Here is a 15,496-nt window from a genome sequence, read left to right as displayed (position 1 = left end):
AAAGGGACACTCCAGAGAGATACTGATGAACTATAATTTATCTGAAAGATTAACTGTATTTGGTTTGGTTTGAAGAAAGATAAAGCTGTCCCACTCACGACATTGTTAGATAACTTGGTTCAGCCAGATGTCATACATTTGGCTTCATGTAAGAACAGATGCTGACTGAACTTCTTGCATTCCATGCCCATTTGGGTTCAATTCACTGATTTAGGCTGTAATAGCTCACCATTCATTGTTCCTCCTCAGTTCATTAACTCGGCAAAGCCAGGGTGACTGCTTTAACTATTCATGTTGTTGTAAATGGTCACTGTACTTTACCACCTTTCACAACTTTGTTTCTGTTTCCTCTGTCCCCAAATGTTCATGAATATATACTTGCCCATTGAGAATTTCACTTCAGACATCTGAAGAAATAGACTGTAATCCAGAAAAGCTTTTGCTCGAATACATTGGTTAGCCTTTGAGGGGCTAAAAAACTCTTTGTTCTTTTTGCTTCAGCAGACTAGTTGGGCTGTCCCTCTGGTGGTAGTTACCATAAACATATTCTGGTGTTCTCAGTTTCATAGCTTCATGTGGGCCTGTTTGTGGGCTTTCCCAAAGACATCTGGTGGGCAATTATGGGAAAGAGGATGCTAGACTAAATGGGTCTTTGTTCTGATCTTATCCAACTCAAATTTTTATGCTCTCTTTTGACAGTTGTGTGTATGTGTGATTCAGCAGCAGTTCTAGGAGAGCAAAGAAATATGTGCGGTTTTCCCAACTACCTGTAGGTGACAGTGTTGCATTAAAGTTGGAGAAATTATTTTTTTAAATTCTAGAGGCATTATTACAGAAAATAAAGAGTTTTGTAGCTCTTCAAAGACTGTGGCATAAGCATTCACATGAACTAGAGTCTTTGTGAGATGCATGACATGTAGGTAACTGGCAAATGCATATTCACCCATGAATACAGTGGCCTAAAAAGGCTGTAAAATGTAAGGCATGCTGGTAGTAGTTCAGTGGCATTTCTATGTCCAAATGTTTGCAAGACAAGAACAAAGGGACCCATTCTCCAAAGCAGCTACTGTTAAATTAACACAGGATAACTTGAAAAGTTCTATTAACACCTGCAGTGGGAAAGGTACTCACACTCCCAATTAATGCTGCATAGAGGGGAACATGTGTATGTTCATCATACCTGCTGCACCATATTTGTCAAATTGAAGATGTTTTATGCACCTTATGAAGCTTTGTGGTTTTAGTCCATGAAAGTTTTTGCTACAAGAGACACCTTGAGCATTTCCCCAGAAAAAGGCAGGGGATGAATGCTGATATACATCATGAAGTTGATATTATCTGTTAGTTTTTAGGCTGCTCCAAGCACTATAGCATTATAAAATTTTGTAGCAACAAAAAACCCAAGTGGTAAATTCAGAGTAGCTAAACTGAAGAAGTGTTGTCAGTAAATGAAATATGCTGGTATTTGCCTTTCTCGTGTTCAGAGCATATTTTATAACCGCATGTGCTTAACGATGATTACATTTCAACCTGAGTTCCTTGCATATTGGTTTCATTTCCCACTGAATTGTTTTATACAACGAATCGTAATTTTTTCTTTGGAAAAAACAGATGAAGCATACTTCTTGAAGGAACTTTCCAACTTCTTTGCAATAACAGTTATTAATGTGTGAATGGTTGAAAGTGAATACATTACTTATTTGTTTCTATTATTTGTCTGATACGTAACATAATCAAACACTGATTTTACAGTATCATTTTATATGGTACTCTTCTGCAGTAATGATGGTTTGAGATGATTAATAAAACCAGATCAAAACAAAATAATTAAAAGAAAACAGTGTAGCAAATTTGATGGAGCTAGAATTCCAGTTATCATGGGGGATAAGTGACTTGGTGAGATGAAGGGGGCTGGGCAAAGTGAGAGTCAGTGTAGGAGCAGGAATACATCTGAAGGAGGCTATTGGTCCGAGCACCAGTCACTCTCATAAGCTTTTTCACTGTAGCTTTTTCACGTGTAGCTTTAACCCAGCCTTGGGATCCTGTAACCCCATAGTCTGGGATCAAATGTTTGTACGCCAAGTCTGTGGTTTTCTATGAAGCTGTGGCTGTATATAAGACCTACTTGATATGGGATAGATGTGTTCTTTGGGTGGACATGGAGGGACAACAAGGATCATGTTGTGGACTAGGTCACTGAGAGACTACAAAGCTCTATTGTGAGCTTCTTCTGTAAATGCTTTTGTGGCTGATTAGAAGATCTTGGGACTGCTTCTTGATCTTCAGAAAACTGGTAATGGCTGGGACTGCTGATTTTGGCTGGTACCCCAGTTGTGCCATTTCCTAGGCAAATCAGATATGACTATTGTCCTATGTGCCGAATTGAAATACTGTAACAAGCTCTGTGTGAGACTGCTTCTGAAAAATATTTGAAAGCCTCTGCTCATTCAAAGTGCAGTTGCTGGATTACTAACTCAGACCTGATATATGAATCATACAATTCAATAATGTATCATTATCTTCAATAGCTTCCAGTTTGTTTCCAAGTCAGGTCCAGTTCTGTGATGTTGTCATGGTGTTCCTCTCTACTGTTACTGCACATTGGCACTTTCCTTGTCTGAGATTGCAGAATTATAGGCCCTTTCATGTCCTGAAATGAAATGAGCAAAATATTGAGAGATTGAATGAAAATATGCCATACTAAGTCCATAAAAGGGAAAGCAGGGAAAGCAGCAACACAACACCCAGGATCCTGTCAATAAGGGAGGCTCAGAGACTAGCATGCACTTACCAGTCCCTGCTGCAGCTTCCCGGGGGTGTGGGGAGCCCGGCGCAAACCTCCGCAGGGTTCCCCAACCTTTAGAAAGTGAAAGCGGAGCGATTCATGCTCCGCCTCTGGTTTGCAGTCGCAAACCCCAGCACCCCTGGGAGGCTTCAGCAGGGACTGGTAAGTGCATGCCAGTTCCTGTGCCCCCATTAGTGGTGCAATCCTGGGGATTGCGTTGCTGCCCCTGCCCCTTAAGGGAGCAGAGTCCAGGGCCCACAGGCTGGGGTATCGAGATGTTTTTCTTATATGTCAGTGGTTCCCAAACTGAGCCATAGCTCCCCAGGGAATCACTCCCCAGGGAACCACTGAATCCTCATGAAAAACGTGCTGCCCTATACAATGTACAGGATTGTAGCCCTAATGGGGAGCCCCATCCAATGCCCAGTAGGTCAAGGGAGCCACCAGTTGAAAAAGTTTGGGAACCACTGCCATATGTGAAAATATGCAGTAAAAAATATGAGACCTACCTAGTACAATTCCTTGATCCCTGATGCACCCTTAGCTCCTGCCAAAACTACTGTACTTTCAAACTAAAAATCTGATGGACCAGCACAATTTTTGCCATATTACAGATAATCTGGTTGGTTGGTAAAGGAGATAGATCGGTCAGAGGGAGGAGTCAACAGCTATTTTTATATCCTTTCATGTAACGCTACTTGTAATTACAGTGGGCATATACCGTATTTTTCGCTCCATAAGACGCACTTTTTCCCCCCAAAAAAGTGGGGGGGGGGAAGTGTGTGCGTCTTATGGAGCGAATACTGCAAAACAAACAAACAAACAAACAAAAAAACTCCACCCCCGGCCCCGCCCCCTGCCTGCTCTGCTCGTCTTCCCAGGAAAGTGTGGGTGGGATGGCAGTCTTGCTGAGCAAGCCCTCCTGTCTACTCAGAAGTAAGTCTCAGAGTCACTGGGGCTCACTCCCAGGAAAGCGTGGGTGGGGTGGCAGTCTTGCTGAGCAAGCCCCTAGAGCAGGGGTGCTCATTATGTCGATTGAGAGCTACCAGTCGATCTCCAGGCGAAATGAGTCAATTGCAGGCTTCTCTCCCGTCCAAGCATCCCTAGGAGTGAGCCCCTGGCAGGCTTGTGAGCCCAGGGAGGGAGCCTAGGGAGTGAGCCCAGGGAGCCCAGGGAGTGAGCACCTGACGGTTCTGTGTGCAAGGGGTTTTGCACTGGTCTTGCTGTGATGTCTATACAGAGATCTTCTCTTCCCCACACCTTTCCCCTGCTTTTGCACTGGTATGTATGGAGATCTGCCCCCCCCCCACTTCCATCTGTTGGTTCTGTGTGCAAGGGGTTTTGCACTGGTCTTGCTGTGATGTCTATACAGAGATCTTCCCTTCCCCTTCTTCCTTTCCCCTGTTTTTGCACTGGTCTGTATAGAGATCTGCTTCCCCCCCCCTTGTATTGGAATCCAGGAAGATCTGGTGAGGAGGTAGATGTGGTGTCAGCAGTGGCCCCTTTAAGGGTAAGGCCTGGGCATCCAGCAGAGTGTGCTGCACAGCTGCAGCCACTGGAAGGCAATAGGGCCCTCAGGGATATAAGGAGTACCAGAGGCAGAAAAGGTTTGTGGGTTTTGAAGGAGTGCAGGTTGGAGGTAGGAGAGGAGACTGACTGGGTTTATTGAATTTGGAATCTGACTGTGGATTGTGACTGGACTTGGATACCCTGATGGATTTGACTGACCTACCTGGAACCTGACCTTGGACTGTAATTTGGCTTATTGGCTCTGGACTCTGATTTGGTAACTCTGATTGATGGGACTGATTTACTTGGCATCTGTGGACTGGAACTGGACTCACTTTTGCTTGCTGCACTGGTGAGTTGCACAAGGGGGACTGATCAGCCTTAAGCGGGCACGAGGCCTAGTGGTTTGGAATTTGGCAGAACATCATTGTAGCAGAAAGATAATGTGATCCCCTATTTGAGTGCACCTGCTTTTGTGAGCTTCATAAATTCTGACTCTAGCAATGATGAGTTCTTGGGGTTTCCAGAAAACTAGAGTACTCAAACCTTTTAAGTCTCTCCATTTGTTAATGACAGTGATAATGGTTCTTAATGCCACTGTTGACTGCTGTTCACTTTACATGGTTCAAATGTTATTCTGTTATAGTTTATTAAATATTTTATTACACTATTTGGTTCAGAATATTTTTTTCCTTGTTTTCCTCCTCTAAAAACTAGGTGTGTCTTATGGTCAGGTGCGTCTTATGGAGCGAAAAATACGGTAGTTATTGTCTTCCCATGTGTGGCTCGTTTTGACCCATTATGTCCTCTATCGTGACTGCTTCACTGAGGCATCTTGAAGTTTAGTGGGCAGGCTTAAGAGTCAAGGTCTTTTCTGTGGTGGCACAATGAAATGCTTTCAGAAGGAAATTGTTTTGGCCTTATTGTTGCTTGCCTTTCAACAAGCAGCAGACGTATGTTTCTGTCAATGATCTATTTCAAATTTTTTTTTCTTTAATTGTTCTGGTTTTTATTCTGATTTTTATTTTTACTGCTGTCTTCATTTGAATACTGATTTCTGTAACGTTATGTTTTAATTTTCTATCATATTTTTGCCCACTTTGTAGAAAGGTAAGAATTTTTTTGTAAGTAGAAATGAAGAGCTTGCTTTTCGAATGTTTGTATTACTTTTTTAATTTGGGAAATTTAAAAACGTGTGGAACTTCTTGGGGGTATGTAAGGTGTTGCCAATGCTGACTTTGATGGGCTGATTCAGTACATGACAGCTTGTCGTAATGCATTCTGGGGAAGAAGTAGCAAAGTCCAACTACTGATGCACCCTTCTAGAATGCTTTACAAGTCCTTTGACAGACTAGAAATATTGGCACATCTTGGTTTGAGGATCTTTTTTAAAAAATAAAATGAAAATCCAGGATCAAAGCATTATGGTGGACTTACCATATCATTCAGTTCTGAGCTCTGGACACAATCCTTTCTCCAGTCAGTTCTCACACAGTATCCTTGTAAGAACAAAAACTTCAAGGGTAGATTCCAGTTATCAAGCAACTTGCTTTATTGCCAAATTGCTTCTTACAATTAGAACACATTCTGTGATAGCTGAACTTTGTTTACTTTGCTTCAACTAATACTGCTTCTTATTTTTTCCTCAAGGGCCCTGATAACTCCCTGACCTCTTTCTTCTTTTTGGCAGCCTTTTGAAAACTGCCACCATATCCCTCCTTAATCTCTTATCTACATTTGTGATTCTCAAACAGTGCCATAGTTTATGCTGCCGCTACCACCCCCAAAACTGGAACACCTCTGTGGGAATTGTTCACAAAGACAGGCATCAGTACTATATTGCACATCTAGAATGGTATTGCCATAGCACAGAAGAAACAAGGACACAGAAGTTCCCCCAGGGCGTCAGTGTCAACTAATACAAGTATGCATAGTCAGAAACTACAAAGCTTCCCATATTGAAACTGGATAGAGAAGGAATCAGTAGTTTGAGAACTGAGCTGGAGAACTAAGTATTCTGAACCAGTTATAAGGCAGATGCACAAACTGTGCAAGGAAAATGCTCCTCTTCCCCTCACAACAGTTTACAGCTTTGTAGGGAAATCCATTTTACTCTTTAATATCCCAGGTTCCACATGGTGTTAGAATGTAGCCATTGTTTTCTATTTATAGTCAGTTATCCGCTAGGGTTAGGTTCCTGAAAACCCTAGTGGATAGTGAATTCACAGATGGGGTTAGGTACAAGGGATAGAGGGAAGGGGTATCTTCCATGCCATCAGAATAATCCAGCAGAGAGACCCTCAGGAAGCCAGCAGAAGTGCCAAAATATTCCTGAATGCTGCAGGGACCTTCAGAATGGCACCTGCGACCAGTGCGACCCTTTTAAAATGAGTAGCAGAAACTATTTTAAAGGGATCCATACTGGTCACAGGCACCATTCTGCACCTTCTGCAGCCTCCAGAAAGTATCTGCATAGCAGATAATGAGAACAGAAGTGTGAATAACTAGAGAAGGTAGCAATCCTGTCCCTCGCAGATAAGCAAATTCGCAGATAGCAAATTTACATATAAAGAGAACTGACTGTGCATGTTGGCATGGCACCTATCATCGCCTGCCCTGGCAACACTATACTGATCGAATGCTGCCAGTGCCACAAGGGTCAAATGCCAAATCTGTCCTAGCAAAGCAGCAGTGGGTCAGCCCTTTCCAGTAACATTTTCAGCTTCCATAGAAACACCAATACAGCCTGTTATCCATGAAATGGCATCCTGACGCTAGTATCATCATGATATTGGCATGTCTTGCTGTGTAGTCAGTGCGTCATCCATGTGGCATTGGTGGTGATTAAGGAGCCAGTCACTGTATCCAATCAGCCCAAACTCTGGTAAGTAGAAAAATGCTGCGAAAGGGAACCGAGCAGGGGGCAGGATCAGGACCAATGAGTGCCCAGTACTTGACGGACACCTCCCCCACCAGCCACTAGGAGGAAACATCACAGGCACCATCTCAACCATAGGGAAAATGTCTCAAGGTCAACACATGCAAATGCACACACAGCATGACAAGGATGCCTCTGTACCCCCACTTCTTGGTCAGCTACCTATGGGAATCCAGGTGAAACATAGCTGCCCTCTGAAGCCAGGGGGATGATGGCAAGGTATAGGGCCTTCTTGGTTGTGGCACACCTCTGGAACCAGCTGCCAGAAGACCTGAGGGCAACCTTCTCATTACATGGTTTCCAGCGGGTTTGAAGACCCATCTGTTGCCTGGCCTTTGAGGAGGTAGGTACGCCCTAGGGACCCTTCTGAACTTTTATGTTGCTTTTATGCTATGTTACATGCTAATCTGCTCTTTTATTGCTGTTTTTTATTTGAATGTTTTACTGTGATGTTTTTATCTTTTATGTTCTGTTGTACACTGCTTTGGGTTTCTAGAAAAGTGGTATGTGTGAGAAAAATAGTTAAAGGGATTACAATGTTATAAAAAAGCAGAGAAGCTCTTTCTAAAACCTATGTGGGGGGTAATTGGTCTATACAGTTGTTAAACTCTCCTCCTCTGCCCCTCCCAGTTGACAGTTGGTGACTGTTATGCAAATAAGTGGGTTCCGATTGGCTGCACAGCTGGAAGGTTTCATGAGACCAGCATATAAAAAAGAGAGCAAACTGCATCTTGGGGCGCAGAGTTCTCTGTGGGGCAAGGAAGGAGGCTGGCAAAGAGCCTCCAGGAGAAGGGCTCGCAGGGAGAGACCTCACCTGTCTGGAGGATCCACTTGAGCTCCAGCCAAGACCCAAATGTCCATCTGTGGTCCGTTACCTACCAGAGACTGCTCTGCCCAAAGATCCAGCTTTCCAGCAGCTGACTACCAACCAAAGGGGAAAACCATGCTTATCTTTTCCTTCCAATAACCTGCCCAGCAGAGGCTTTAGGAAGGGGGATAGCTAGGTATATATTCTGGGGGTCTTTTTTCTATATAACAAAGCTTATCTCTTTCTCAATAAAAGTCTTTGTTCTTGTTCAACTTCACCCCAGTGTCTGTGTGTGGTCTGTGCCTGTCTATTACCCACCTTGTTTAAAGGTGGCTCTCACTGTTAGGGCTTAATTCAGCAGCCAGTGACCAAACAGGCCATGAGAAATTTGGTTTAAGATATAGAAATATTTTAAATAAATAAAAACAGGGGGAGTTAACAGGGTCTTGAAAACAGCATCAGTCTTTCCTACAAGTTGAGATGTATACTTGGTATTTATGAGGGGGAGTGGTGCCAGCCATCATAGCATTTGTGCTGCGGTGACCTGTTGGGGGTGGCAGCACAGTGAATTGGACCATTACCTTTCCCTCTCAAGGGGAGGCTGCAGTGGAACTCTGCAGAGGACCAGTGTTCAACCACCTGTGACAATTATGCAGCCTTGAAAGGGGTTCTGATGCATATTTGGCCAGAAGTAACAATGGTTGGAGCCCTTGGAGCAGGCATTCTCAGCTCTTAGCTGTTGCAAGGGATGGTTAGGCAACACTGTTCGTTGTAGAGACACATGTGATAATGTTGAGGAGTCAGGAGGTAGAGACATGAGACAAAGATGCAGCATAACTGTGATGAGGCATGGAATCTCTCCTCCCCTTGCCTATCTGTGTGGGATGCATTGTGCTTGCTTCTCGTATTGGGGCAGTAAGGGAGTGGTCCAGTTTGGTTTCTCTCTGTGCAGTCCTCCTGAGGCAGAGTACCTGCAATAAGAATTCTGATTCTTTGCAAACTATTTTGCCATGCATGTTGTGAGACAAAAGGGTTGTTTGTGTAAAGCATTTACTCTGTGCACCATGTGCCCTTTCACCATAGTTTCCGTCACCAGATTTTCCCTTTGAGAGCCCGGAGAGGTCATGCCACACATTTTCTCATCTGAATTCTAGTCTTACTAGCAGGGACTTCTATACTGGGGCTGGAGTGCTGTGATTCGCTACCAAATGTATTTGGTATTCTATGCATAGGAAAGTGGGTTGGGAAGGGGATTGGCAGAAGGTGCAATTTTCTGCTGCTTTTCCCTTTCCCAATGTTTCTTATGGGCTTGCTCCTGACTACTCCAGCTCTGTTGTTGGCACAATGTTTTTCTGGCTTCAGGGACATGTCTGTTATGTGAAGAGGGGTTAGGATATGGTGTACGTTGACCCTTCTTGTCCCTCATTTGTCTTTCCCCCATTATGCCCCAGTCTTCTTCCAGTTTTGACCTCACCACCAGCAGAGTTGCGCTGGCATCCATGTGATGTCAAACTCTATCAGCATGACACTTTTCTAGCATTGTGCCAGTGTCCATGGTTCATCTATTGGTGGGTGGGCTTCTGTACTAGTGTGGCTATCATTTTACCAGAATACATGTGGATACAATGGCATATCTTGAGATAGGTTTGAACCTTAAGTCTAGTAGAAAAAAATATAAAAGTACAGAGGAAATTACAGTACTGTCAAAATCTGATTGCCTGAGTTGTCCCACCCCCGCCAATCATAGTTTTAATAAATAAATATTGTTTCCAGGCATTAATTTACTATAAATGAGCAACAATTGATTTTTGTTGATACAGGATTCACATAATGACACTCACTACAGATGTTTAATATCTTTATATTGATGCATGGAAATCATCTGAAAACTAGGAAAATTTGGGATCAAGATTTGAAGTATAGGAAAGCAAACCACATCCTGAAATGAGAACAGCAGAGAGAGAAATCCCTTTTGTTTCTTTCAAGACAGAGTAGGCTTAAATAGGAAACCCCCCTAGATATTAAAATAACACTTCTGAAACATTAAACAAAAATGGTCATGGTTCTGAAGATGCTTCAAATGTAGTAATTTACTGACCAACCATACTAGCTTCTGCCTTTCCATTGGACCATTTCAGCGACGTGGAGAGGGGGGATTTGCTGCATGGATAACAGTCTATACTCCATATCTACCTTACTCAGGCTTCGCACACTGGAGAGGACACTGTTCCGGAACCACTATTGAGAGTGCGATACCATAGTCTTCCAATACTGAAGGATGCCAACTGATTAAACCGTACAAAACAATCATATCCTGTGCTTCTTTTAACTCAAATGGAGGGCCATCCAAAAATAATCCTTACTTTTTTACAAAAGACTTACAGAATTGTTTAACAAAGATATACCATGTTTAAAATTTTAGCAGTATGTGATGCTGAAGAGAGATTAATTGTGAGTTACAAACATTTTAGTAGTAAAATTAAATGGAAGGAATATATGATGTAAAAATCAGTGAGAAAAGAAAGCAAAAAGTGGCTCCTGTGTCAGATGCTCAAAAAATCCTACCAGAAGAAAAAACTTCCTGCCTGTATATTAAGCTTGCTTGTATTCGACCCAGAACTCCTCCTTATTTCTGTTCCCCTCCCCCACCAATACTGAATTCTGCAGTGGCAACTGTGCTTCCTGCAAGGGCAGAATCTGGCACGGCCCCTTCTGTGCAGTGCAGCTCCTCCTCCTCCTCCTATGTCTTGCTTTCAAACACTCAATACGTTTAGAGACTGATCTTGTGCAGAAAATATCCCTGACATTTGAAGAGCTCCAGGGATTCACTGAGCATGCTCAGTCATCTCTGTCTGCTAGAAAGAGGAAGCTAGTTTACATAGGAGTCATACCAAGCATAGCCTGCATGTCAGTGCAGTGAACTTGCAGCAGGCTGTGAGGAGAACGAGCATGTCTTTGTCCTAGGAAATCTTTGCCGTTCCATTTTGCCCCCCCCCTCCCTGGTTTGGAGATAGATCTGTCAGCAATTTTGGTTGGAATTGGGGACACAATACACTTTAAATTCTTTGTCTCCAGTTTGAAAGCTTTGGAAGGGGATTTCTTCTTTCCTCATTCCGCTCCGTTTCCCCCCCTTCAATTTGCTTTTTGTATACTTTGTTTTGCTTAGTCGGAGGCTGGGCCTTGAGCTTGTGGAACAGGGAGAAGAGCCGGGAGCTCCTCAGCATTGTACGCGGAGGGTGGCAAAAGCAAGCAAGCTGGTATTCTTTGCTAGCCCACTCAATGCTTTTTATGAAGATGGACCTGTTGAATTACCAGTACTTGGACAAAATGAACAACAATATTGGAATTCTCTGCCAATATGAAGGTAACTTGGATTCCTCTTGCAGAGGAGCTTTATGCCTTTGGAGCTCTGTGTATAGTTTTCGCTGCATTGTAGTTCCCCCCCCCCCAAACAGTGTGTAAATAAGTTTTTAAAATGTAGTCTTTGTTTTCATCTGTTGGAAATGTGGTTGATTCCCTTCCACTACCAAAGCTGGACACACACTGCACCATTTTAAAATAAGAGAGTGTGTCTTAAATATGAAATGTTTATCAGAATGAGTGTAGTTGGGTGAGGGGATTATTGCTGAATGTGTTTCCAGCCATGGAAAGCGTTGCAATGTGCAAGCGGTTTTATCTTTTGATAGTCGTTGTTGTCCCACACATACTTCACTTTTTCATAGAATATACATGTATTGTCGTAAAGATTGAATCATAGGTTGGTAGACTTTTCTGGTTTTGTTTTTGTCTGACTGTGTTTAGGGTGTAATAAAAGAGATTTTATTAATCAAGTCCGGGGATCGAAGGGTGTCTGTGCTGCAGAATACAGAGTGGCCCTTTGTTTGACTTCTCATTTCCTGTACAGCTCTGAGAAAGCTCTGACACTGAGGGCTACCTCCCCTTCTCTTCCCCTCCTCAGTCCCATATCTCCTCTCTCAGGAACCGCGTCAACAGCCTGTCTCTAACTGAAAGAACTACACAGCCGCTAGAAACCATAACTTTATGGTCATCTTTTGGGTGGTTCCTCATGTTTTCCTCTCCCCATTCCCACCCCCACGTTTGTGTTTTGCTGACATAGGTGTGTTTGCTCTGAATAGTCTACTTTTACATTAGCAGGGTCCCCCCCTTAGATCCTGGCAAGAGTGGTTGCTGTTTTTTAACTCGTTGAGCTTTTATGTACGTGCAGTTTGAAAAAGCTGTAATGGCTTGGCTTAGCAAGAAAAAAAAGGCATCACTGAACTAATATGTCTTGGCACTAGGGCTGATTTGCTGTTACCACACACACAAATGTTGCACAAATCCCTGTTTCCAAACTTTCAGTAGGAATATGTTCTGTGTTTCTTAAGAGAGTAACTTCTAGTGAAGATGGTCAAGGAAGAATTTTTCAAAATATACTTTAATTGTAATTCTACTAAGGTGAACTGTGGATAAATGAGGCCTCTTCAAAATGTTCACTTTGGAAGCATGTCAGAAGGCCTTCATTTTCAGATTATTGTGGGGGGGGGGGCAATGGCTTGTATTATTTTCTCATCTGTTTTAGAGATGTGATTGCAACCTCTATTTAAAAGTGCAAACATTTGCGGGGATTGTTTATAACTTTGGAAGAATGGGGGAGGGAAGGAAGGTGAAGCTAGAGATGGACATGATAGTCAAATATCCAGGTTGTCTTGAGCGGTTGCTTGCTTTCAGACAAGTTTCCCAACTCTTTTTCCATAAAGCAACAGTATCTGCTAGTAGTACTATAGTCCTTTTGAAGACACTTTTGTCTTGAGTTTGTAATGTGCCATCCCTGCTATTTACTTACTATTTACTTACTATTACTATTTACTATATTGCTTCTTCTCTCCTGTTATCTTCATCACTAAAATTAAACAAGTATAAATTAACGGAGAAGGAATCTCGGAAGGGTTTTATAACATATAATTTATACTGTTCTGGGTTAAAAATTGTGAACTTTGCCACATGGACATTGAATGTTCCTCCATTGTATGTTCCTCCATGCCAGTGCCATAATTTCCTTTTACAGAAGGATAGCAATGATGGATGCCTCGGGCTGCAATTTAACTGCTTTTAAGTATCACTGATTCTAGTAAGAAAGTAACAAGCATGGTTTAACTTGCACACACTGGGGGGACATAAGATTTTGGTTGGACTTTCTTAGTTTTTCACAGAGATGTTGATTTGGAACAAATGCACTTCCTTGGGTATGTTTTTGTTGAGAATCATACTAGAACTTATCCATTCCTTGCAGGAAAGGACTTTGCAGATGCAAGTCTTGCATGACAATAAAATTAGAAAGATATCCAGAACTGTGTTAACTTGGTAACTTAAACCATTTTTGCATGAAGGGATATTTCAGCATAATGTCCTTTGTACATTGCTGTTACTGTCTAATGCCTCTACTGTCCTTTTTAAGAGAGGAGTTAAACTGGAAAGTGAACAAGAGAATAGACACTTCTTTCCTGACCTATTTGTTAATATTAAAGTTTCCAGAATAGTCTGCTCTGTATCTTCCCAGGATACAGAGGACAGTATCTTTGTTTCTTCTGTAGAAAACAGAATAGAGAACTTGGAATATACTTGCATGGCTTCCCTGAACATAATCTTCTTTGCAGAGAATGTACATAAAGAACTTTAAAGCAGTGAAATACACCCATTTGAACACTGTACTCCTATGAGCAAGGCCTTTCACTGTCTGAAGCTCTTAAGGGACTTTCTAAGTTACTGTTTTTGTTGACTCTCTTATATACTCACACTCAGACACTCACACACAAATGTATGCAGAGTACATGTGTGTAAGTGTGTGCACAGTTGTTCATTTGCAGGAGGGATCCAGCTGCCTTTTCTTAAAGTAGCTTTTCCATTGTTAGAGGTGCTACAGTTTACCAACACTCAAAACAGCAATATGTTGTTGCTTGGGGAAATATGATTCTCTTTTCCCTCTCTCCCTCCCCTGCCACTATCTGGCATGACAGTTGTTAATGTGTTGCCTTGTGGAAGGTGGTTGTGCACCTGCTGTTGCTAGTTATGATATGAAAAACCCAGCTATTTTGTGATTCCTCTATCTTTAAATTCTTTGCTGGATGAGTTCTATCCCTCCTTTTACATTTCAGAACTGGATTGCTCATTCATTTATATGGATCTGCTGTAAGCTGTGCATGTTACAACCTTTCCCTCAAGTTCCTCCAGTGACTCTTCTTCCTATAGAGTGCACAGCCATATAAGTATACAGTTGTTGAATTTCTTCCTTTCTTTCAAGAAGACCAAACAGCAACCAGTCTACTTCCTTACTGCAAGGCTATTGCCTTGTTATAATGCACATACAGGATATGATACCATGGTGAACTTGAAATATCTCACTATTAGTAAAAGGTGGTTGGGGAACGGCACACTGAGTAATCTTCTGGATAAGTTTTTTGTAAAGTATTTTTGCATAGCTTTGGGCAAATTGCCAAACCTCATCTTCATTTCCCCATCTCTATACTGGGAATGATATTCATAAACTTTAACATGAGAACATAAAAGGGATCAATCTTAAGGAACTTCCTAAGATCTAAGTCTCCATGCTTTCAAAAGGATTTTATGGTCTTACTTGTGTGGTTCAATCCTTCTATGTTGAATTGTACCCTAAGATTACAGGACACTTTGTTCATGAAGGGTGAAATATAGTGGAAAAGTCTTACGCACAAGCCATTGCTGTGAAATCAGTCCTTGTTAATGTGTTCAGTGCTTCTGAAGAAGGCAACGTACCAAAATGCATAGACTAAAGCACATTGTAATTTTTAATAAATGTTTCTACGTTCAGTGTCTTCTGAGGCTTTAGTTTCCTTGGTTTTATGCTGTCCCCTTTTTTTTCTATCCCTGTTAATGTCAATGCAGTCCGCTCTTGTGCCTAAGATTGTGAGTCACTGTAATCTCCATAGTTGGGACTTTGTGCATATTCCCTAAGTGTCCCAATACTTCCACCATCACTGTTCCTCCTCCTCGTCTTCCCATTGCAAAACTTGGAGAGGTGAAAAGGAAGTGAGGAAGTTAGAATGGTGGCAGCCCAGGGCATCTCTAGAGACATTTTGGTTGCTGCCATTTAACTCTCCTCACTTCTTTTTTGGGAGAAGAGGAAGGGAAGTTGGCCCTGGGTTATGCAGGTAAGCCACTGTTGGGAGGGTGGGTCCTGGGGTGCTTCATGCACTCACTTCACCTGGACAGCTCTGCCCTGTTTATGCACTTTTCTGTTAGATTGTACCCCAAAAGTACTATTTAAATATGGTAGATCTGAAAGCCTTCCTAGAAGTGTGAAGTTGTAATTACGTCTACATTTATTTGGAGAAATGAATTCTTAGTGTTACAATAAATGTATTTACTTTTTCTTCCTTCATGGATTTTGATTTTGCATTGTTAGTAACTCCAGATATTGAGT

At 42.2% G+C, this 15,496-nt stretch overlaps 1 protein-coding gene across 2 annotated transcripts in view; it reads left to right on the top strand.

Moving 5' to 3' along the window:
* The window catches only part of VGLL4 (vestigial like family member 4), a 108,724-nt gene that overhangs the window by 27,642 nt on the left and 65,586 nt on the right, over positions 1-15,496 (top strand). The window contains exon 1 of one of the 2 annotated variants that reach the window (XM_066617211.1): positions 10,918-11,404. The exons of the other annotated variant lie outside the window; for it this stretch is intronic. Coding sequence (XP_066473308.1) covers positions 11,320-11,404 — 85 coding nt within the window. The 5' untranslated portion in view covers positions 10,918-11,319. Of the gene's footprint in view, positions 1-10,917; positions 11,405-15,496 lie in introns of those variants that run through there. 2 annotated transcript variants of the gene reach the window in all.

Source organism: Tiliqua scincoides, chromosome 2, assembly GCF_035046505.1.
Source record: "Tiliqua scincoides isolate rTilSci1 chromosome 2, rTilSci1.hap2, whole genome shotgun sequence".
NCBI classification, from domain to species: Eukaryota; Metazoa; Chordata; class Lepidosauria; order Squamata; family Scincidae; genus Tiliqua; species Tiliqua scincoides.
Note: the sequence above shows the minus strand (reverse complement) of the source record. Positions and strands in the feature narration are given on the sequence as shown.